Source organism: Argopecten irradians, chromosome 1 (genome assembly GCF_041381155.1).
Source record: "Argopecten irradians isolate NY chromosome 1, Ai_NY, whole genome shotgun sequence".
NCBI lineage: Eukaryota > Metazoa > Mollusca > Bivalvia > Pectinida > Pectinidae > Argopecten > Argopecten irradians.
Window position 1 is genome coordinate 39,342,284 of NC_091134.1, and position 25,682 is coordinate 39,367,965.

General features: G+C 34.5%; 2 protein-coding genes across 4 annotated transcripts; one reads left to right on the forward strand and one right to left on the reverse strand.

Moving 5' to 3' along the window:
- Window positions 1-111: 111 nt before the first annotated feature.
- LOC138327429 (uncharacterized) lies at window positions 112-7,881 on the reverse strand. 2 transcript variants are annotated; one of them, XM_069273518.1, is made up of 8 exons: window positions 7,799-7,881; window positions 5,497-5,556; window positions 4,975-5,109; window positions 4,365-4,514; window positions 3,899-4,111; window positions 3,237-3,403; window positions 2,759-2,931; window positions 112-2,422 (listed from the first exon to the last, which is right to left on the reverse strand). In XM_069273518.1, exons 2-8 carry the CDS (start codon window positions 5,540-5,542, stop codon window positions 1,291-1,293), a joined length of 2,016 nt encoding a protein of 671 aa, XP_069129619.1. In that variant the 5' UTR covers window positions 5,543-5,556; window positions 7,799-7,881; the 3' UTR covers window positions 112-1,290. The 2 variants fall into 2 exon arrangements, with proteins under 2 accessions (XP_069129619.1, XP_069129613.1); XM_069273512.1 differs by having other exon boundaries at window positions 489-2,425.
- LOC138327404 (uncharacterized) lies at window positions 7,656-24,332 on the forward strand. Of its 2 annotated transcripts, XM_069273472.1 has the most exons (19): window positions 7,656-8,075; window positions 8,684-8,978; window positions 9,445-9,638; window positions 9,918-10,060; window positions 10,951-11,145; window positions 11,547-11,768; window positions 12,144-12,259; window positions 12,788-12,916; window positions 13,204-13,463; window positions 13,877-14,081; window positions 14,637-15,143; window positions 15,701-15,869; window positions 17,410-17,495; window positions 17,767-18,002; window positions 18,420-18,643; window positions 19,013-19,109; window positions 20,897-21,058; window positions 21,566-21,636; window positions 21,951-24,332. In XM_069273472.1, exons 2-19 carry the CDS (start codon window positions 8,770-8,772, stop codon window positions 22,023-22,025), a joined length of 3,300 nt encoding a protein of 1,099 aa, XP_069129573.1. In that variant the 5' UTR covers window positions 7,656-8,075; window positions 8,684-8,769; the 3' UTR covers window positions 22,026-24,332. The 2 variants fall into 2 exon arrangements, with proteins under 2 accessions (XP_069129573.1, XP_069129582.1); XM_069273481.1 differs by having other exon boundaries at window positions 7,656-8,978.
- Window positions 24,333-25,682: the final 1,350 nt, after the last annotated feature.

Sequence of the window (25,682 nt, forward strand, 5' to 3'; positions counted from 1 at the left end):
AATTTTCAATCAGTACTGTTATCTTAAGAATTATCATTATATATTATTTGTCTCTGGAAATAACAAGAAAATCTATAAAAAAAAAGTTTTCATATTTCTCCTCATAACCCGTTCAGGTTCTATTCAATATTCATTTTTAGGTGTTACATCTCCTGTCTTATAACATAACATACATATATATATGCCTATATTCATGCTTTCAAGGTATGAAAACATGCAGTTATTCTTTTTAACATCAAAACAATTAACCCAAAATCATCTTTTCAATACAGCACGAGTGTGAAAATTTCATTTATGGATTTATATCATCGTACGCGTGTGCACCTTCTGTCAAAATATTTCAAATAAACTGAACCACACAGTTTCTGTGTGTTGACACCAGCTGAACTTATTCATTTTATGTGGTATACATATATATGAAAAGGAATTATCCTTTCTGTGAGGAATTTTATTAGTAAAATATTTACTAGTAATATTAAATACAATGTACAATGTAATTAATAGAAATACAAATGATGTGATCTAGCGTATATATAGGGTGTAAATTTGATATTTCTTGAGAAAATGCGCTAGATAAACTTTTAAGTCTAAAATCTTGGCAAAATTCAGGTCAATATTTTTAAAGGGATATAAAGTACATAAATATTAATTCTTGCGATATTTTTAGCACTTTTGACCAGCAATTTTCAAATTTGATATTGATCAGTAAACTTATACTAAAATCACTGGATAAGACATTGATTATACATGTATAACTCTATTGAAGCAGGTCGTACATATGTAAATGGTGTCTCTGTTATCTATCTAAACAAGGAAGAAACAAATTGGACAGGGAAAAACACACATTCCTGTTGAGACCAGAAATCAAACCCGAGTCTCCAGTGTGAAAACTACAGTTCAACTGAGTGAGCCAAAGAAGCATGCTCCATCAGCTGAATGACAGAGACCATACAGAGATCATATATAACACTTACCCATTTACAAGCTATATCAACTTGATTTTACACAAAAGAAAAAAGCTATATGAAATTGAGCATTCTTGTTATCTACAGTGGACCTTTCTAGAATCATTGTTGAGTCTACCCACTAAAATCAGGTCGGGAACACTTAAAATTAATCAAATGTTACATTAACATTTTATTCTTTCATAAAAAACTTTTCTATGAAAAAACAACAAACCAAATATTTATGTACGACTCTCTCCTTTGTTTTATTAAGTAAAATAAATCTCTAGTCAGGCTTGGCCCTCTTGTGCTAGGCATGCAGTGTCTACTTTTAAAAATTATCTATTTACATGCCAGTGTTTTGACTTGCTTCCCAAATAGCAGAGTAGTTGAGGATGCCCTCGGACATGTAGCCACAAAGGAACTGAACAGGGACATTCGCACTCTGGTGCAGTTCATACAGAAACCCAAAACGGGACACATCATGACGTTGCTGACACAATGAAGGCTTCTCTGTAGTCAGTATCATACTAACACTGGGTAGATCTCCGTCCGAGTAAAACTTGACAAACTCCAGACTAAACATACCCAGAGATAACTTTTTACTTAGCTCGTACACAAAGTTCTCAGGTGTGATCTGTAGCCAGGATATTGTAGTACAGGGTCGACCACCATTGTGAAGGAAAACTGATGACACAAACACATCACCTTGTCTTACACTCACAGATTGAATTTTCAAATCATAATTTATCTTTTTCAAATCATCCAAACGTTTCAGATGAATTTTACCAGGTAAATGAAATGTTAAAATTTGTTTCATTATAGTATTTTTCTTTTTTCGAATAAAAACATAATGAAACTTCTCATTAAAATAACACATATCTAGAACATCAACCCACAAATCTGTTTCGCATTCCTCAGGAAAATCCTTGTAAAGTTGAGGATCATCATCAGTATAAAAATTTACTTTCCAGGGAACTTTGTCTTTATTTTTCCTCCAAACAATGTTTAAATATAGTTGATGATGATAAATAAACATGTTGATAGCTGTGATCCAATTACCCTGATCAGTTAATTCCCTCATGAGTGGAATCCGATCCCTATATAATACCAACACACAAATAATCTGAGCCTTATCTTTGGATTCAATTTTATAGAAGTTGTCTCCCCTTAGATCAGATAGGGAAGGCATCACTGGATTCCATAGTGGAAATCCTGGCACATGACTCAGTGCAAATTTGACAAGGCCATCCAGATCCATGTCTCTTGACCAAGAGTTGAAGAGAAGGACCCAGCTGAACCCAGATTTATGGTGGAGAAATGTTGTTGATGTTCCGTCCATAGCTCCTGTGTGACCCCAACTACCACCCCCATCCTGAACATCCAGTCCAAGACCATACCACTCTTCTCCACTTTCATAACTAGGTCGCTGCAGCATTCTTTTGAAGGTCTCCTGTTTCAGTAAACTGACACTGGAACTGCTAAAGAAATAGATTTAAAACCAATAATCATAAATTCAGATCTCTATGATATAGATCTCTTTTTCTACAAACAAAATTTGAACATTTGCTGGAACCACATATAAGTCCATGTGGAAATGATATAGAATAGTGTGGAGTCCATTTACAAACCTAAGACCTCATGACGACATAATGAGATCACATCATGAGGTCAGAAAAGTGACATTGCACAGTACTGATCATGAAACAAAATCAAGCATTTACATAAAATGGTGTGAAATAAGAATAAAAACATAGAGAACTTGTTTAGCAATGTTGGAGGCTATTCAACCACACTGAAGTGGGTGTACATACCTATCGTCAGACAGCCTGTCAAACAGATCAAGGAGATGTTTCGCTGAGGACACCCAGCCCCCATAGGACCCTGTATCCTTCATAGGGAAGGAGCCATACTGTGGAGTCACCAGCCCCTCTCCAGGAATTATAGAAGGGGCCAGACTAGGTTCTCGGTTACTGTAATACTCCACCTGTATAAATAATAAACAATCAGTCAGGTTCAAACAACTAGTGATCTATCAACAATTACGAATGGAGAGGATCATATTTCATAGAGTCATGTTCTCAAATGAAATTTTTATGTTTCACAACATTAATACTGTGGGATGAGACAGGAGATCTCAACCCTTGGGATAAGATTCTTAAGCTCTGTCAAACACGGGCTGAGATTCTCCTGTCTCACCCCAAACCAGGTGAAAGATTTTATAACCTAGTCTCACCATGTCGGGTGGAGGAAGATGTTATTATTCTACAAGCTCTGCTAGATATAGATTACCTCCTGAAAGTCCTCTACAGATTTCTTTTCTGTACCAACATACATCACATCCCTGGTGGCATCTCCAAGACACTCATGTACAAGGTTCTCATAAACCATTCCTAGTTTCTTCTCTAAAGCCATCCCCAGCACCAGGTATCCCAGGTTAGAGTAAGCATGACGCTTACCTACAACATGTAGTCAGGCAATTGGTAACCAGGATTAGAGTAGGTAAAACGCTTAATTACATACATACACAATGCTGTGCATATATTTCATGATTGATGGTATACTGTTAGATGTTTATTTAGAAATGTTATATCACAGATGTGCCAGTAGTATTGGAGAATATCTTACAGCAATCTGGTCACATTGAAAAAGCCAAATGAATGTAAATATCTGAAAAATGTTATTTTAATTCAGCAATAATAGAAAGGAATCATTTGGAAAAGATTGTTGATTGATCGTGTATATAACTAGAAAATATCTGTGAGACATCAAATTCACCTGCCAGATATCATAGAGGGAAAGCACTGGGGAGGACATAACAACAGTATCTAAATGTACATTGCACATCGAGAATTCTTTCATAGTAAGGGCACACATTTTGCATCAAATAATTCTTCTGACCTGGAAGGCAAACTCCTTAGCATCACAAACATCAATATTAATATCATATTGACCTGGTGAGAACTGAAGCTTTTTTGACATCATGTAAAACAGTAAAGTTTCCTTAGCTGTGGGTTCACGTCCCGGACAAACTTTCTCCAGATTCCAGAACACCGGATCTCCCACTGTGTCTCTATCCCAGCCAGCTGAGTGTTGGAGCAGGTGCTCAATTGTGACCCTGGTCAGTCGACCGTCACCCTTACTGGACGGCTTATAACCTGTGATACCTGCATTTACAAACACAAAATATTTTAACTCAGACTTGTTCAATGCAGTATACATGTACTGGATATATGCAAGCTAACTTTCTACATGTAGACTCCATTATGTAATATATTATATGGAATATGTAAAATCTACTTTCATACATATAATCTTAGGAATCAGTTACTTCCCTTTGTTCAGTATATCAAATATTCAATATTGGTTGTTGTTGCACAATGCATTTTACTGTAAAAAGTTAAAAACAAGAATGAACACCTTTTGTTCCAAAAACTGTGTCTGTCAAGGAGAGAAAACCACTTTCATACAGTTTCATTGTAACTATGGCTGTGATTGGTTTACTGATACTAGCCAATCGGAATTTGGAATTGGACAAAACCACTTTCCCAGGTCCTGCTGTGCCATAGCCTGAAATGATGAGAGAGTTATAATTATAATAAAATATTTTATGAATATTAATTTTATAGCTGAAGAACTCTAATTACAAAGACACACAATTTTGTATCATATAGATAAGGAGTAAGTAAAACGTTCTTGGATTTTTCATAGAATTCACAATTATTATCATTATTTCACAATGCATGTAAAAATATGAGACAATCAAAGTCTAGCTATTAAGAAGTATTAAACTATTTTCATTTTTAAAAATGTACTGATTATGACATCATCTCTATACAGTATAATGTGACAGTGTAATGTGTAAATTATAAGGTTTTATAAATGCAGAAGCTAAGGAGGTCTGTAATACATCCACACACTTGTCACATGGCATTTATTGTTCCTACAGTCTGAATCCAGAATTTTACATAGATGGGTGTATTCATGTATTTATTATGATCATATTCAGCAAGGATAAACAAATATTCACCTTGTACATACACAGGACTGCCATGTAGACTAACTGCTAAGGAGGCTCCAGGGATACCATGTTCCTTCATAAAACTGGTGATCACATTGTCAAATATTTCAAAATACGCAGGACTGTTTTCATTTGGAGAAATTTCTACAAAAGGTCAATGTCAATAATGAACTACCAGTGCTTCAAAATAAATCATGACCATAATACTTGCTCATGAAAGAAAATTAAGTGTAGCAAGCCCATATAATTTGGAGACAGAAATACATGTACCGGTAGTCTTATTATAATTAAACAATATCAATCATAATTAAACAATAATAATGTTCTTGCATAATATTGGTTCAAAGTATGCTTGCACAATGTTTCATTTAAGAATCTAACATTTAATTACATAGAGTTGTTTCAGATATCTTATATAACCTTTTTATTGTTCTTCATTCTTTTAAACCAAAAAATCAGCTTGTGAGTTATTTTTTTCTTATTATTTTTAAATGTTGCATCTTTCAAAAGTATTCTTGTCATCATACATACCCAGCTTGACACAGTAGTTATGATCTTCCACAGAAAGAGAGTTCATGCTTGTTTATAAATCTGAAAGATTGTTGTAAAATTTCAATTTATTATTTAAATTTGTATGGTCTGTGACTTGCTGTATTTTTGGCATTATAGAAAAAGTGTGTTTAAACGCTTTCTACATATTTTTCTTCAGCTGTCTAAGTTTTAAACTTTCCATATTTACCGATTTTTGTAAAGTTTGTATGCACAAAGTTTTTAAACAATTAAATTTAAATATTGATTTGAATGTGTACATGTTTAAAAAAAACTTGGAAGTCTCTGAACTGTATTGGTATTGCCGATGTTGACTACGTGATACGACTCGGGATGCTCATATATCTATACCAGTATCGCCGATGTCGACTCGGTCATGTGATGCAACTCAGTTTTCCATTATTACATGAAATTTTGACATGGTGTTGACTGTGGCTGTTCTTTCAAAATGTGTGATATTTCTTACGACATTTACCACTATAATGTCAGTAATAAATGATGCTTTTATGGATCTACAACATCAAATATAAGCATCCATATTCACACATTGTATGTTTTTTGACAGTTTGTGGTGGTGGAAATTACAAGAAATACAACTTAGATATACCGGTAATTGGATCAAGGTACAGTTGGTAGTAGACTAAATGTTACATCCTTATACACACAATGTGAACTACGTTTAATAGACTACAGGTACATAGGGAGTGCACAATATTTAGACTGCATATGTAGACACGGAGTGAACTACATGGTGTCCAAGGCCCATGAACATTCCTTAAATTTAAGGAATTCCTTATTAACTTCAAATTCTCCATTACTGGAAAACATTACAGACATTAAGGATCTTTCTTTAACTTCTGTAATGTTTTCCTATGGACAATTTTAATGACCCTACTACCTTTCGAAACAGCTTTTAATTTTTAAAATGGGAATGTAAAATGAGATCGATATCTTTGTAGAGTCACAAAAGTTACTAACACACCGTTTACAGAAACATATATATACATAGAGATTGGTAACTCCGCCATTTTTACGTCGGCAGATGTACTTCTGTATTATATGTGCTTAGGGCTTTTTTAGATAAACTCTTAGTTAAATACAGCAAAACAACTTTGATATTTTATAAAAGTTAAGTAATATTCAGATGGTTTGAGTAGGATCTTGGATAAAAAAAATTATATTTCAACTTATATATAAATAAAACAAAATGCACTTCCGGTTTTGAATGTCTGATTTTTTGAAAACTAGGTAAAATTGCTGATTTTAATGCTTTCAAAAATCATATTAGATAATATCATTCGGGAAAACTGGTCACTTAAACCATGATATAATGTTTAAACTTTGTGTTGGTGCAAAAATATCATGTTTAAAAGAATACACTTAAAAGTAGTTAGCCAAGGGAAAATGTCTATAAACCAGAGGTCTCACTGCCTGTCAACACAGGCAAAAAAGGAGTTTCCAATCTATATGTATATATGTTTCTGCCGTTAATACTACACCAATCATCATCTGCTGAAAAGTTTAATTAAAATAAGTAAAAATGTTAAATTTCATAACATGGGTCGTTTATATTTCCGCCGTCGTCCTAAATACTGCGCAGTAGTTGACTATCACTGCAACAGAAGGCAAAACAGCAAAATGAATCTCAACAGTTATCACATATTACACAGGAAATCTTGCATATACTGTATATGTGGTGTTGTATGCTTTTCTTAGACCATTAAATGGTATATATTTTCTTATGGACCATAATGATTATGGTATATTTTTTTTTTTTAAAAACCTTTAAACTAAAGTTACCTTTAAACTTTGCTCCGAGAGAGTAGTGGGCCTTTCAAGATTTTAAAATTTTACAGCATATCATAATATCTGATAAAATAAATTCTGTACACTACTGTATTTTTATTTATTTTTTTTTGTCATTTTTTTGGGGGGAGTTGGGAAATGTTTTTTTTTTTTATTATATTTGCTTCTTCGATTCAAAACGTATATTTGAGCTTCATTATGCTCATTCTACATGTTTACGTAGCTATTTACACTAAAATCATTTGTGTTCTTGAATTTGAAATCATATACATGTAGCCTAGTACGTTTTATTGAACATAATCATCTGATCATGATAACTGCTGTTTATGTTGGGGCCGAAATGTCAATTTTAATTTTTTTTCGTTGTCGGCAAAAAAACCCTCATTACTCATCAGTAGGGACAAATTAAACCTGCTCTGGTTAAAATAACCTAATAATTAAATCGTTTGCTTAACATATATACACGTAAATCACTTACACAATATTAACAAATACACAAACATTTCAACTTTCAATGCAAGTCCGGAATCCAGAAATGAGTTCAATGTGGAAAAGGTAAACTTCCGGTAATGGGAGACAACTGCGAAATATAACCAAGCACTTGACAACAAAATGCTGTTTGCATACCTGGAATATTTATGATTAGAAAACGTGCTGTCGATGGAAACTTTTATCGAATATGACATATACGGATTTTCAATCATAGTTTTAATTTGAACTTGACCAACATGGAACTATTATTTATTGTAACGCAGGTAAGAAACATGTCATTTGAGTTTTGTTTCAGTAGACAAGTCGTCCCAGATTTTATATTTAGTTTCAATATGGACGAGTTGACTATTGGAATGAATTAAGGGCCTGTGTGTAACGAATCCTGACCAGTATGGATGCTTTCGTGAACACAAATTCTCGCAAAACAATGCAGCCGGACTGAAATAATCGCATATAAAATGCACTCAAAATGTGTTGAAAAATGCAATTGACCACTGCTCTTGTAAATGTAGCATTTAACGATATTAATGAAATGGAGAGCCACTAGTCCAATCGGACTAATTCATTAAAATTGGCACTAGGCCTAGTTCGGCTGCAAAATTACAAGTTATGGGCATCAGACTAGTGCTTAAAGTCGCAGACTGCTGTATGTATATTATAATATATTATGTTATGTAAATATATGTATTAAAAAAACAACAAAAAAACAAAACAATGTGTAGATCAAATGCAACTTTTTAACTTGTATGAATACTATAAAGAAGTTTTGTAAAATTGGGTCCAGTATGTATACGTACATGCATATGATACATATTTTGATAATGTAACACAGTTTGTGATTTTTTGTGTGTGTGTTTTTATTCCTATGAAGCTGCAAATCATGTTAGTGTAACAGTTAAAGAAAAAATATGCCCCCGTAAAGCTGAGGAAAGAAAAGAACATTATCTGGGCCTCACCATGGAGTATCTCACATCATGGAACCAGGATGAGTCCCAGACACAAATTGGCAAGACCAAAAACCTTGAGATACAGGGGTCGGGTCATGGTGATGTCATCCAAAAGTTCATCCCACACGCTCCTCACGCCCCGCCCAGCCGCCCAGCAAGTAGACCGCCATCCCGAGTCAAAAGTGCCAAAAAACGTATGGACATGTTCAGAGCTGCCGAGTAAGTCTTGTGTGATATATACAGTTCATCGATCAAATTTCAAAACAAAGCACATGTCATTTATGATGATAATTATGTTATTGCATGCGATTAAATTTTGCATAATTCATTGGCTAACACAAATCACCAAATTAATTGCTGAAAATATATTCTGAGCATGCCACAGGTACAGTAGAACACATAATGATTGTAAATAGTGAAGTTTAGTTGCGATGAAATATTATCATTGAAAATATAGAAACACAAAATTAATATACTCGTCACCATTTAATTGTGAGGTGAAGACCTACCAGGTGCCTAAGGCAGCTAATTAAACCGCTTTGATGATTTGTCGATCAGTACACGGTTTTCATTAGGTACCATAAAATTTGTTTTCCTAAACACCAAAACCTTATACCAGGTACATCTTTAATAACTTTATAGCTAAAGGATTAAGTTAATGATCGTCATGCTGTTTTTCCCTAAGGGATCCTGACAGTGAAGACATTGAAGCCATCCTTACCCGGATGGAGCAGGTTAACCAGGCCCCACGGGATCTACAGATGTATACGGGGTGTGAATGTGTCACTCAGCCACAGAAACCCAAACAACCTGACATCAAGCACTCACCTGAACCTACTGTGGAGAGTTACGGAGATGATTCAGACTCAGATAATGAAGGTAACATTGAGAACAATGATATTTAATATATTATTTACAACAAATACTACAAGGATGTACATGTACTGTATTATATTGAATGATTGATTTCTTTTAACAGAAGTTTTTTTATCCATTTCATATCACTTGGTAGATATTACCTTTGGAAGCTAAAATTATCTGGGAATTTTATCTTTAATTTGGTATGCTGTACATTTTATACGAATTTGGAAGTATGTCTGATATTGTGACATATAGATATGGTATTATACACATTTTGTTTATCTACCCGGTTTGTAGATGAGGTAGAACTTCCCACCCTCCTTGGAATGCTACAGAAGCTGAGTGATGCGCCCCTTAAGAGAACCTCCAACAAGGCCTTCCTCACTTTGGTGTCCAGTCTGGACTCCAAGTCGGAGGTTGACACAAAACAAGTGGAACAGGTTAGGGTTTCTATCGCTATACCTACAGGATGAGCTGTCAAGGATAACCATTGTTTAACATATTTGTGTGTACAGTCAAACCTATAAACTATTCCATCTTTGCATAATACAGAGTAAGCTCCCTCGCGGATAGGTATCAATTGTTACGTCATTATTTTGTGAGCGCAATTAACGTTTTTTGTCCGAAGTTATATATGACGTTACACTCACAAACACATGACGTCACAATCAATACCTAGCCGCGGTGGCCGAGTGGTTAAGATGTCCCGACATATTACCACAAGCCCTCCACCTCTGGGATGCGGGTTCGAATCCCATGTGGGGCAGTTGCCAGGTACTGACCGCTGGTCGGTGGTTTTTCTCCGGGTACTCCGGCTTTCCTCCACCAACAAACCTGGCACGTCCTTACATGACCCTGGCTGTTAATAGGACGTAAAAATAAACAAACCAAAACCTAGCCGCAAGTGCAGATAACTCTGTAATATGCAAATTCGCAATATAACTCTATAAAGATCACTCGAAGGTCGAAGAATAAAATGTCTTAATACACAGGTATACAGAGGTGGTCAGTAAGGCATAATTGAATGTACTTTATATATGATGTAATGTTAGGATATTACATTACAATCACACTTGAAAGTTATATACGGTAAAATCTGCCTCAGAGATATGACCACTGTATAAAGATCTGCTGACACAATATGATCTGAGTATGAAGACAACTTGACTGTAAAGACCATTTTTCTTTGGCTCTTGGGTGGTCTTAAAAGACAGGTTTGGCTGCGTATAGACATATAACCTAAATTAGACAAGCAATACATTATAAAAGTTGTTTGAACCATTGTCAATCTAAGCACTGTATAAAAGAAAGTCTATCTGTACTGTTTTAGATCCTTGCCTTCCTAGCTGATGAAGTGATAGTGGAAGTCCAGGAGCTGGCCCTTGGACTTGTTAAACAGTTGTGTTTCCACAAGGGTAACACCGCCAAGTTCATGGTGGCTGACATCCTCAACAAAGTAGAGAAGATCTTGTTGTCCATGCGACCCCTCCAACCATATGTAGCTGCTGTAGGAGTTTTGGAAGCGGTATGTTTATCTACTGTACCTTGTACTCGAAACATAAATCTACAGTTATCTATTTTTAACTATTTTTTGTCTGTCATTTTATATACAATGCCATTTAAGCACTTGATCAATGTACTGGTACATCAAAGAAGCATTGTCTGGGTTAATAACTTTCTTCTTATTGTAAACCACTATATCATGTGAGATAATTTTCTTAATAATTTTATAATTTTATGAGAACTCAAATACAAATTTACCGTTAGTTGTTCTGTGAATAATTGTATGTCAGTTAGAGACCTTGTTTGCATTTATATATTCACAAATATGTTAGGAGCAAGGATGACACAAAATACGGCATGTAAAGTGATTTACAGTACAACCTTGAGGAAAGCTCTATATTATTTACTTTTTTTATATCATAGATTGCCAGTCATGAAGAGTACCTCGCAGTTTGGCTGGAGCCAGTGATGCGTGTGTTTCCTGGACTGATGCGACACCTACAGATTGAGGAGACGGTTGAAGCCAAGTACGCCATCTGTTGTCTGTTCCGTCGCCTCGCCCAGTACCCACAACTCTCGTGGAATATCCAGAATGAGGCTATACCCGTCATTGATGTGACCAGAGGAAACAGTGTCAAAATGAGTGTATGTAATATACCCCCCTGGTACTAATTTGTTTGGTTATTGTAACTTTGGGTTGATATTTTATGCATTAATTCTCATGCATTTTTATCTTTTCTGTGCCAATGTAGGTAATATGCTATTTGTTGCAGGGATATCACAGGGTATTGATTTATGTTTTCAACTAGCATTATGCCATTTAACCAAAGACAATCACTTTCAAAATCTGATTAAAATTTAAACTATATCCAAGAAAATGTGTCTGTTTAATTTGCTTTATATCATACATTGCCATGTGTTTGACCTAGGACTTTATTGTGTTGTGTATTTTGTATACCAAATAGTGTTATAACTGTTATAGTAATGAACTATGAACCTGTTGACATTTTGTTTGTTCAGGAGGTGTACACCCAGGTGATGATGGAAGCTGTACAGCACTCAGATGAGATTTCTTTAGGGCTGATACAGAATGGGGCTATACCAACCGCCACTAAAATACTACAGGATGGGCCTTGGTAAATTATGTTATGACAAGCTTTTACAATTTGCATTTTGCTCCCTGTCAACAGAACATATCAGCTATTAAGTTTTAGGTTTTAGTGGTGAACCTTGAGAAAAATGACCGACTTACTGTCAGTACCTATAGCAACTGCAACAATGTCATGTGGGACTTGAGCTTATGATGCAGAGTTGGTTGACTAGTAGTTAAAATTCAGATGTACATGTATACCTTAATAGTTTGGCCACCTCATTCTAGAGATGGAGAGTTATTGGAAGCCACAGTAGTTTTAGGTAGAGGGCTCATTGTAGAGTGTCAAAACACCTTAATGATTGTATGGCAGTATCAGCCAAAAGTTGAACTGTTAGCAGTAGAATGTCAGGATTTAATAGTTGTCTGGCCACCACACCCTAAAGATGGAGAACTAGTGGTGTAATGTCACAATGGCCTGTAGGTCTCTTACCTTCTACCATCTCATTTATACTTTCTTCTCCTGTCTTACTGACTATGCACATTCCATTGATTTATATCTTCCTCACTGCAGTTGTCCCCAGAAGCATGCCTTGGCCCTGCTGTCAGCCCTGACCATGAAGGACTTGGGGATCGCCTTTACCATTGATGATGAGGACCTGATGACACTAGTACTACGCTGTATCAAGGAGTCAAAGTGCAGGTACTACTTATTACTGAGTTTATATAAACTTTTCTCTCAAGCTTAGATAAAATGATGATATAAAGACCACAAAATTGACAATGAAAAATGGCCTTTATAGCCAAGTTATATTGCTATACTCAACACAAGAAAATATCAATAAAACCAGAGGAAATTATTATTCTATTGCAAAAACATAATTTAAAAAAAGAAATATTTACACCTATACCAATGAAGCATTGGTGATTAAGAGATAAGCGGTAACAAGAAGGGTCTCTTATTTATATCAAGTACTTGTATTATTGTAGACATGTATGTGCAGAAGCTGCTTGTGTCCTAGCCAACACCTTTATGACACGGAGTCGTGGTCGCTGCCGTGACCTGATGGTTCATATCGCTGACTATCTGGTACCAGCCACCATGGAGATAGAACTGTTACAGGCTTACAGTCTAGCTGGGGACACTCAGAAACTGCCACTGATTAGGAACCGGCACGAACGGGAAACACAGCTGTGGAACGGACTACATACGCTGTGTCGTGTGATGTGTGACATCATACGTAGAGAAGGTAGTGATCATACATCAACTGTTACAAAATATGACAGTAGTGGTAGGGCACTGTTTGAACTAGATTGAAGAAATGCCATCAGTATACTGATCAAGGTACTGTGTTGTATCCTTGAGCAGGATGATAATTGACTTAGCTGATAATGAGTAGTAAACTGTCAGTGGCTAAATGGCAGCTCAGACTGAATGCTCCCCAGAGATTTACAACATTGGCTTATTGCAAAAACAAAATCCACTAATACTGATACTATAATTTGGAATTACGTTGATTAGCTCTATTGTGGTGATATCTGTATGGTTTGTTTTATGTTTCATAGATTTATGGATGTATTCCAGAATGGCCCATTTTAAGATAAGATGTTCAATGCAGTACAAATGATGAACAGTGTTTTAATGACCTTGCATCTTTGATAGCTAAGGTAGAAGTGGATGATGATGGCTGTCCACAGAAGATTGGCCTGACAGCGTCCACTACCTCTGGTACGCCGTCCCCGGGAGTGTCCGTCATCAGTCACTGTGTCAGGGTACTCACCAATGTCTGTATCTGGGCTGCTAGTAAATCCAGACATGACTTCTACAAGATAGACCTGCATCAGTTCGCACATGTAGAATCACAGAGGTACATGTCCAAATCTTGAAATCACATCACTCTGTATACAGAAGTAAATTAACTTTAGATTCAACGTTTACATTTAAGATATAAAGTCATCATCAAAATGAGTTTTGTAAATGAAGTATCCTCAATTTGTCTAATTTTAAGTTTCCGAATAAGGGGAAACCAGATATTCTCATAATTCATTCAAGATTTATTTGTGTGCATGGCTATGGTCTAAAAGTATTATAAATGTGGAATTCTGTCCTGTCCTGTATCCTACAAATGACTTGTTGACTTACTCATTCGAGATTTACTGTGGGAATAAAGTATTTCTCTATCTCATCATAGCTGAAGGAAAATTATCTTCACTTGCGTTTGAAGGAGCAGGCAGATTATAACACATGGCCAACAAATATGGAGGAAAAGTTTATATGCTAGACACCATGAAGCTTTTGAAGGGTGTGAACAATTCTCATGAATTATTTATTCAAAATATTTTGTCTGCCATATATTTGAATTCCCCTTTACTGTGATAATTGTGTACAGAACTTTGAATATATGTATTAAACAATGTTGTAGGCTGAAGCTGTCCAAACTGAACAAAGTCCTCACCCATTTTATCTGGGACATCGCAGGACGTCTTATCGCTGTGGTAATGGCCCAGTTCTCCTCCCAGCTGCGTCGTCTGCTTGTTTTGGCTGACCTTTTATATGACCCAAAGATGAGAATGAAACAGGACATATCGGGTACTGTGGTTAAAAAAGGCACCAATCAGAGGCTCCTTGTGGAGAGGGCAATTTTAAGGAATGGGACTGTGGACCTCTCCCAGATGTTCGTGAGGGCTGAAATTGAACTGATAAAAGTCTGCCTGGATTTCTTCTTATGCATATCTCTGTGTACCTGTAAAGAGTTTCCAAATCTGCAGAAGCATGCAACTCCACCAGGAAGTGATAATAACAGAAATAATTCTAATAAAGGCACCACAAATGGCCGACCTCCCAGTAGTAAGTCGGTCAATGGTCGCCCACCTTCTGGTGCAGGCAAGAAGGAAAACGGCTGGGTCAGCAATAACGTGGAAAAATCCGGGTATGTAAAAGTCTTTTTATTTGTTAGCGTTTCAAAATATTTCATTGTTCTTGACTTCTGTCTTCATGAAATCAAAGAAACTGATCACCAAATAAGTATTGTAGTCTACCATTTATTCAAATTCTGTTAAAACATGAGGAAATTCTTCAGTTATATTTCAAATGTGAAATTTATATTGTGCGTCTTATATTCTTTACATAGCTGTTAAATTATTTAAATGTGATTTCACCTTAAATTACCCATGAAATTATCTAGAAATGTAAACTTTTACAAAGAAGTTACCAAAGATGACAGGAGATATCTTGGATTTTGTGTTTTAAAGAAGAAGTTGTTTTGCAGGTTTTGATTTTGTTTTATGTCCTGTTAACAGATAAAAATTATGATTATTGAAGAATATATCAGATTATAAACTAACGAGTACCTTCAGCTAGGATTAATTCGATAGTTTGGTATGATCATCATGGTACAGTTAAACATAATGCATTGAACTTACCAAAATTACTAGATTTACTGGGGAAAAAAATCATTAACTTAAAATGATTTGAATATTAAATTAGGAAGGAGACCAACACTGATGCTGACAATGAATCAAAGTCGGCTAAACAGAGCACGGAGAACGATCAAGGCCTGGCTAGTGAGCGGAGGAATCTCCGAAGATATTTGTACGAGGCTGGTGTATTCTACTGTGTGACGCCACTACTGAGTGCTTCTGATCATCTATGTCAGGTTTGTACAATACCACATCTCTAATTTTGACATCAAAAGGTGTGTTATGTGTGATTTGAAGTGATATTATAGCTGATCTTCACAAAAAGATCCAATATTTGCAGCCATCTTGGATGTTTAGAGGTGACCTTGACATTTTCTTCGGAAATTTATCATCTTCTTTGGACCTTGTATTTTCATTTTTTTAAAATTAAAAATCATTTTATTTTCAGACTTTGCAGAAATTTAAAACCGAATACCTCAGAAATGCTTTGCTTTAAAGTGATCATAGATTACATTATTGTTATCACAGAAGAAAATGCTTGATCAAACATTAAATAATATGAGATTAGGCAATAGAGTTTTATGTACAGATTGTTGCATGACAGAGTTTGTGTTTCCTGTTTGCAGTGCTGGACACCATAGTGTAGGGTATGAATGACCTTGAAATAAGATAAAGGTCAACCTTGTATTCACCATTATGTAGCAACACATGCACCTTTCTTTTTCAACTTTTTTGTCAGATCAAATACAGAATACATGTTTAAAGAAAAATGAAACAAACATAACAAAATTTGTGTCAATATCGTTATTTAATTGTCAATTTTAGAATTGAAGTCATAACAACTTTCTATACTTTTAAATTTTCTGTGATTTGTCCATGCATTATGTATTAGGTAAAATATAATTTGTGAAATGAATAAAGATTCCATGTGTTTGCTAAAAGTATATAGAGTGATTCTCAAAAATCTAAATAAAAAGTAGTTTAAGAATCGGTATCAGCAATATTAAAAATAATAGTTACAACCATGCTTATTTTTGTCAATGCATTGTACATTCTATTGCAATTACAAATTGCAAATATGTATTTCCCAATTCTCTTCATTCAGTTTATCTCCATATGCATGCATGGAAAAGTTTCTATTTCACTTAGTATATGCTTTGAACTACTAATATTTTTTGCTAATCAGCTTCCCAGAGGTACTTTGTAAACACATACCAGGGAACATGCATGCAATGTGAAATTCCTTTTCTGTCTTCATCAAAGAATGTTCAACATTTCACAATTCATTTCATTCTTTTTTTGTCTACATTTTGTGAGTTTTTTGTGTGGCTATATATTTATTGCAGTGATTTATCATATTAAATGATGACATTTAAAAGGCACATGTTAGTGATAACCTTGTGATATACAAGCTAAGGTTGGGGTAAGGATGGTCAGCAACATATCTAAAATTTTCACTTATTTTTTTATCTGCTCAGAACAACATAATTTTTTAGGACAATGTAAATGCAGTTCTAAAGTAATTTCATTTTCATATTGTCCACTTCGTTATAAACAAAAGGGTCAGTTTTATATACCAGTAAATGATTGACACTTTCAGTCCCAGAAAGATTTGTTTTTGTTTTTAGAAACTCTATACAGAATACATTCATTGTGTGGGTATAAAGTGAGAATGTTGTTCTATGTAATAATTGCTATTCTGAACAAAATAGAAACAAGAGATAATAGCTGTATATTAATTAACACATTAATAATTGGTGTTAATTACTGTAACAGGTCCTTGCCTGTCAGATCCTCAGATGTAACATACAACCCATAGAAGAGAAGATCCTTTTTCCTTCATCCAAGGCAACTCGAAGAAGGTATGTTAAATGTAACCATCTCTTGATCAAAATGTTTGAGGGTATTTGTTTGCATTGTAGTCATATTTAAGAACAAGTGATTTAGAGGAAATGCTGATGAAAATTGTCTGTTCAACTTTTGCATAATGTAGAGTTATTTGCCCTTGTAGGTAAATATTGATTGTGACATAACACTGACGATATGACGGTATTATATACTGAGAGACACATACCATAACTATCAATACAGATCCATAAGGGGGGATAACTCAGTAATATATTCCTTTATCAGGCCACACTCGGCAGTAAACAGGAAGGATATGGAAAAGAAACTAAACGTCGCCCTCCACCAGATGTCACCAGACTTTGCTGTGATCATTAAGGAGGCGATAGGTCCTCGGCCTGGGTCAGCGCACCCGGCCTTCAGCGTGTCATCAGGATCGGGCGACACTGACGAGACGATGACGGTCAGCTCCACCTCGGGAGACGGTATTGATGACCCGGAGACTGCAGCCCGATTGGCTGAGTGTAAGATTATGATTTTTTAAACCTCTTTTCATGACCTAACTAAATTAATTAGTGAAGTGAGTTCCCCCTCTTTGTCTTCTGTTATGAATCTAAGTACCATATTTACCCTTTATTCAAAGGATCATAATTATGTTCTGTCTACCGAAAGGTAGTTTTGTAATTCAAAGATTATTGATACATTTGTTTGGCAAATTGATGTTGAAATTTTATCCTAGAATATTCTTCAAGAATCAAAAAGGAGCTAAAAAGGACATATGTAAAATGTATTTTAATATTCATATAAAAACAGGAATATTATTGGATTAGGAATTATTTTGCTCAGTCTTTAAAATATCAGTTGATGATGTATTATATACATTATTGTATAAATATTAAAGGCAATGCATTCATTTAACTCACAATTAAGTTTTTTGACAGTTGTAGAACAGAGTAAGAAAACCGAGAAGATAAAGAAGTCAGTGGACTTTGGTATACCAGTTACTGGTCTGACCCTTGACCCGCGACAGCCTATGGCTCAGCAGTGTCGCCAGCTGCTGGTCAAGGAGGCTGGACACAGGGTCATTTCAGGGGTGTTCACGGCTCCTAAGGCAAACAGGCGACATCTCATCTCTCTCATCTACGATGTTGTACACTTTGGAGATGTAAGTATAACATCGCTGTACATTTAGATGTACCTGGGTTTATTTAAGATTACTTTTGGAGAAACAAAATCATTTTATGCCAATTATTTTAGACTGTCTTGCTCTTCATCAAAATACGAAGAACCCCAATATACAACCACATTATGAGTCAACAAATTAGTAACACATACTATATTTACCATTGGAATAAAAGTTGACTATGTAAAACTTTGAGTCCATGTGTAGTAGCTACATTGCATATAGTTATAGTCATGCAAAATAACAAGCATAGATAATCCCTCAATTTTAGTGCTGATATTCATATCTGAAAACAGATGTGTTTATCTCAGATATGATGCTGCTTTGAAAACAAAATTATTAACTTTACAGCATGAACTTCACATGAAGCTTGCAGAGTTTGGCTGTATGCAGAAATTACTGGATTTCATTAGAGTCAACACTGAGAGTGAGCTTCTGGAGATAATTGGTATGTATTACTAAAGAGAGTGAACTTGAACTTCTAGAGATTATTGTTATGTATTCCTAGAGATAGTGAACTTCTGGAGATTATTGGTATGTGTTACGAAAGAGAGTGAACTTGAACTTCTAGAGATTATTGTTATGCATTCCTAGCGATAGTGAAATTCTAGAGATTACTGGAAGGTAATCCTAGCGATAGTGAACTTCTAGAGATTACTGGAAGGTAATTCTAGAGATAGTGAACTTCTAGAGATTATTGTTATATATTCCTAGCGATAGAACTTAAGCGATAGTGAACTTCTAGAGATTACTGGAAGGTAATCCTAGCGATAGTGAACTTCTAGAGATTACTGGAAGGTAATTCTAGAGATAGTGAACTTCTAGAGATTATTGTTAGGGCTGTTCCAGCAAAACATATATGGCACCCAGGGAAGGCACTTTAAAAACTAGTATTTGCCATGGTGGGTTCAAAATAAAATCACCTCTGTGCCAGAGTGGCTTTTCAATAAAATCACTTCTTTGGGTGGGTCTATCTGAAGCAATTTTTGAAATGAAATGCAAAATTTGTGTTTTATAATGTTGTTGTCAGTCACCCTGACTACAAAATTAACAGTTGAGAATAATTTTAATTTCTGTCAATAATGTGTTGTTTATCTTCAATAAAAAACAATCATTTTATTTCATGGGTGTTTTGATATACACGTAATGACAGAATATTTATTTAAAATATTAATATACATTCAAACTTATCAATGGTACAGAGAAACAATGGATTAGTTTTGGAAAAATACTGTTGTCATCAACAGATCATTATTTAAATTCACTGGTATTAAGTCGAGGAGATAGTGGCAGTTCACAAGCTAAAGTGTGAATGTCTAGATGTCTACACTTGCATTACGTTTGTGAAATACTTCTGTATCTTTAGTAGAATTCCGCTGGTTCTGCGAGGATTGTATCTTTATACAAATTTAGAATAGATGCAGCATATCAAACAATAGTTCACTGCACCACATACTGTGCAATTTTGTCCCGGGACTCTTCAGTGATACTAGAAATCAAAATATGTAAATCCAAAAAGATGTTGGAGCAAAATAAAAAATTAAATCGCTTCTATACCATAATCTTGTTCACAAAAAAATAGATATGTGTGAGGGTCAACAAAATTGAAAATCGCTTCTATCGGTGACTCTACAAATTTCAAAGTGCCTTCCCCCCCTACCATATATGTTTTGCTGGAACAGCCCTTATGTATTCCTAGCGATAGTGAACTTCTAGAGATTACTGAAAGGTAATCCTAGAGATAGTGAACTTCTAGAGATTATTGGTATGCATTTCTAGAGAGTTAACTTCTGGAGAATATTGGTATATATTCCTAGAGAGAGTGAACTGCTGGATGTAATTGGTAGGTTATCCTAGAGATTCTGGAGATTATTCTGTCTTTGCATATTAAAAAGTTAGCTCCATTGCGGGTAGTTATCGATTGTTATGTCATTACTTGGTGAGCGCAATTCACATCGTTTTCTCCTAAAAGTATGACATTATGCTTGTAAACACATGACGTTACAATCAATACCTACCCACAAGGGCAGATAACTCTGTAATATACAAATACGGAATGGGTTTGTAATCCTGAATACAGTGAACTTCAGTGAGATTGCATGTATATAGATATCATTCTAGAATAGAGTTAACTTGGAAAATTTTTATTACACCATAGTATTCTCACTACCAGCAGAAGATTAAGACAGTGTAATTATTTTGTGTGACTGTAAAGCTATGTGTTTTTGTTTCAAGGGTTAATTATCATCCAGATGTTGATAAAGAGTGACCCCCGCCTTCGGCAGATATTTGAACGCCATGGTGGCACGAGGCTGATGATGACCATGATGTCCAAGTACAACAGTGGACCATTGAGGGACGAAATTAAAAACACCATGAGGACAGTGTCCAGTACTGGTCAGTATATAGATCATGATAGGTCATTCTAGGTCAATAGAGGTTGTATGTGGTATCTTTCAACATCATTGGAGGAGGGGCAGTATTTGTTCATTGTTCAACAGACATCACTATCATTAATCACCTAGTATTTCAGTTCTTTGGGTATTTTTGATATACATATTGCCCATGTAGATATAATTTTAAAATAGATAAAATAGATAATAGATAATTTGCATTCCCAAAGTGATTCACTTCTACATTAAACTTCAGGGTGTTATTGATATATTACCACTACAGCCTTCCAACTTTGAGTTTCAAGTTTTCAAATTTTACTGTGGACAGTTGCAATAGTAAAGGTAATAATATACAATAGGTGTTTTTTCTCCAGGTACTGCGATTTTCCTCTGGCATATCCTAAATGACCCTGGCTGATAATAAGATGTAAAACAAAAACAAACAAACATTTCAATTTCATCCTAGTTTTCTTCACTGGCATTTTGTCTCATGAAATTCGCCTTTTAACAGGTATCACCGCACAGCCGTCTCGGCCCAAGCCTGTGGATAAGGGGAGACAACCCACAGATGTGTGGGACCAGGTAAGATTTGTTTAAATAAAGTGATGTATTATCTCATTTGGAGATCAGGACAGTGTTAAAATTACAACTTTTATCTGTTAATTTTTCAATCTTATCATTTTTATGTAATGGTTTAATAATTATAAGTTAATGGTTCTTAAAGATTAAGTGCTGTCAATCTTTCATACTGAAAATGGACAGGATATTGGCATGTCAATAACATATTTGAAAATTGATTTGTATTTCTAATATTCCTGACATTATGATACTTAAACAGTATGGGTACTTCTAGTATGTATAAGCCCAGTATATGCACGATTATAAAATTTTGTCAGATTCAACTGAGGTGGAAAGATGAAGATAAAGTCAAAACAGTACTACGCAACTGGAGGAGTGATGGAAAGAAATAAAGATGGAGAGACCGGAGAAGTGATGGAAAGGGATGAAGATGGAGGGACTGCAGAAGTGATAAAAAGAGATAAAGATAAGAGAAACAGAAGAAGGGATGGAAGAGATGAAAACGGAAAAACTTTAGGTAGCAACATGGAGTATTTTTATTTTTTTCGCTGAAAGTTTATTCTAGACTTTTTGATAATATCCGTCCATACATGGTTTTTTTGTGGTTCTGTAGTAAACTGTAGAGAACTTGTCAGTGTTTCTCACTATTGATATTGTTTGACTTTGATAGAAAAAAAAGCAATATTTTGCAATATATGTAGTTCAGTTTGATAATAGCTTTTTATGATATTATGTAATAAATGCACCTTTTAAATCAAAATTATACAATAGTAATGAACAATAGTATTGAACATTCTATTTAATTTGTATATCACTTATTAACACCTATTAATTTATTTGTAACATTTCACTTAAGCTAATTTATTATCATTTTTATTTATTTCATACCAATTCAGAAACATTTGTCATATGATTTGATTAATTTATTGTATTCCTTTGCTTAAAACTGATGTTGCCAAATCCTTTTCTCAAACAATGATAATAAGGATTATTGTATTTTAATCAGATTGCCTTTGGTTATACCTTGTTCTATATATTCACAGGCAATTTTCATGGTAAAGAATATTTGATTACCAAATTTTAACACCTGTATCTTCATTTATTCATCTTTTCATTTTGTCTCGATCAGTTTGAATCTACTTTACATTGTTTTTGATGTATTGCATTTAAGTTAACAACAGACTTTTTGCTAATGTATATGTATAATAATTGTTTTTATTAGCTTAAAAACATTGTACTTAGTATTTGATTTTTTACATGGTAGAAGTTTTGGTATAAAATAAAGCAAACCATTTTGATGTTTCATACACCTGTGAGTTTCAATTTAAAATGCTTGGATTTGTGCAACCGTGATATAATGTTGTTAGAGTAATTTATTAAGTTTTCAATTTAAAATGATAGATTTGTGCTAAGATAATGTTGTTAGAGTAATTTAGTGAGTTTGAATTATCTTTATGTGTGAAAATTTTCATTACATCAATTCATGTACTTTAGAAAAAAATCACCCTAATAGATATTGAGTTTTGATTAAAAAGAAAAAAAGCATTTTCAAAACTCTGACAATTTATTCATGATCTTGTATTATTTCAAAGTACCGATACCCTATTTGAGAATCTCAATTTTAATGCAATATTGTTTAAAAGGAGCATTTTCTATTGTTTTTGATGGTAATTATATATATTCTGACATCCTGTGGTCCAAGCCATGCAGTCTGATTTTGTGCCAATAATGTAATGGTGTAATTTTAAGGTATGAATTTTTTATTTGCTTATTTGGATATCCTACCTCTAGTCAGATAACACCTTGATATTAACATCTGCTAGTTCTTGCCAACTTCAATTGCAATTAATTATCTTTAATATTTTATCTTGAAGTAAAATTAGAAATTCAAACTTTTCAATGGTGGTAATCGGGTAAAGTAAGTAACTTTTATAACTGAAGAAAAATACAAATTTGTCTGCTCTTGTTTTTTATTGAAAAAAACCCTATTTGTTAGCAATTGAGCATCTTTAAGTTTTCATAAAGCATATGATTGGAGACATACATTATGATAATTCTTGTTTGATGATTATATAAAGAAAATTAATGGTGTTGAAATTGCACCTTTTTAGAGGTGGGTGATTATATAAGAACATTAGTGCTGATTGATTTACCAATTTTTAATTGATTTTACAAGGTAGTTAATGACTAATACACCAATTTGTTTTGTGTTTGTTTACACAACAATTTTCTTGTTATTAATTTAGAATTAATGTTCTGTATGTTAGATATATACATACAAATCTAATTTAGTGAAGCTAGCTATAATATATGTATGTTCTTTCAAACAGAACTTGTTAAAACTGATACTGGGAGGATGCTAAACATATTGATACCTAAACAAAACTTAAAAACTATTTACATTCCTATAACCTTTGATTTATACATTCCAGTGCTAAGCTAATGGTATTTTACGAAGTATTTGTAAAAAAAAAAATTGATGCATCATTCTAACCATGCTTATAATCCGTCCAGTGTTATGCCTTTTCATATATTAACTTAAAACCCTGGATTTTAGCCATTGCTAATGTTTATATTTAGTAGATCTGCTGTGATCAATTTTGTGTCAAACTATGTATTTTTGCATCTTTTGCAAAGTGATTTATTTATAAAAAAAATTTTTTTTTGCAAAAATAATAATAAAGTGGTTAGTAATCTATTGTAACAGTGTTTAATGTTGTTTTTTCCCAAAGAAGATTTTTGTGTTTTAATGCAGTAGAAAGTTGCAATTATGTACAGTGCTATTGGAATATTATCTTGTAATGACTGCTGTTTCTCCCATACCTGACAGGGTCATCCCATGGTTGCTAGGGAAAAGATAACCAGGGTAGGAAAAAGACAGCTCACATGCACTAGACAGTGATGTCATCAATACATGCGGCAACCATTTTTACGCACATTGACGTTCGTATCAACCATTTCTTGTTAAAGTATGGGAGAACCATCAAACATGGGCCTGTCAGGTGAACAGGGATATCTCAATCCGAGTGAAAGATTTTGGCTAATCAACCTGAGCGTTGATGGTCAAAATCTTTCACTCGGGTTGAGATATCCCTGTAAGATTCTATTATTGAATCTGTCTCTTACTGGGTTAATGTCAATTTGAAAATTACATTCCACAGATACCAATTACACCCATTGGGCCTCAAACATCCTCAATACTCCAGGGGTTACTAATTCACTGACATTATATCCACCCCTGGACTATCTCATAGTAAACTGAAGGAGAAAAAAAATGACCAATTGCAGGTCTGCAAAGACTTACTTTGATGATTGCTGAGTGAGTGACACCCAACATCAAAACAAATTGGTTAACCACAATGTACCATTATTCGATTCTTTTGCCTCCAGTTTTACTATGAGATAGTCCAGGGGTGGATATAGTGTCAGTGATAGTAACCCCTGGAGTATCAATGATGGGCCTCTCAGAGGACTTCTGAATGATACCTTCTTCAACAGGTATGAGGGCTAATAACTTTCCAAGGTCATTTTGAAAAATGAGGTCATTTTGTAGTACATGTAGCTGGTGTCTACCTCATCAAAAAGCTTGCAATATTGTTGAAATTGAAATAGTAGCTGTAAAGTATCATATCTTAGAATACAACTCAAATGTTATTAACTGATATATTATTCAACATAGTATTAGTATTTACAGGCTCAAAAATTATTTTTAATTACTATTTATTAACATAAATTAGACCCTTGGACTAGATGTTACAGAATACTATAGCATATCGCAATTTAGGTATCCTTGACACTCCAGGAGTTACTACCACTTATGTTATACCCACCCCTGGACTATCTCATAGTAAAACTGAAAGCAACAGAAGACCAATAATATTTGATCAACAACGGAAATATAAAATAGTACACTGTGGTTGCCTGTGTTGCTTTGAAGTTTGACATTGCTCTATCTGTAATCTTCAAAGGAAGTATCTTCAGACCTGTGACTGGTCAGTTCTTTTCTCATGAACTGTCTCCAGTTTTACTATGAGGTAATCCAGGGGTGG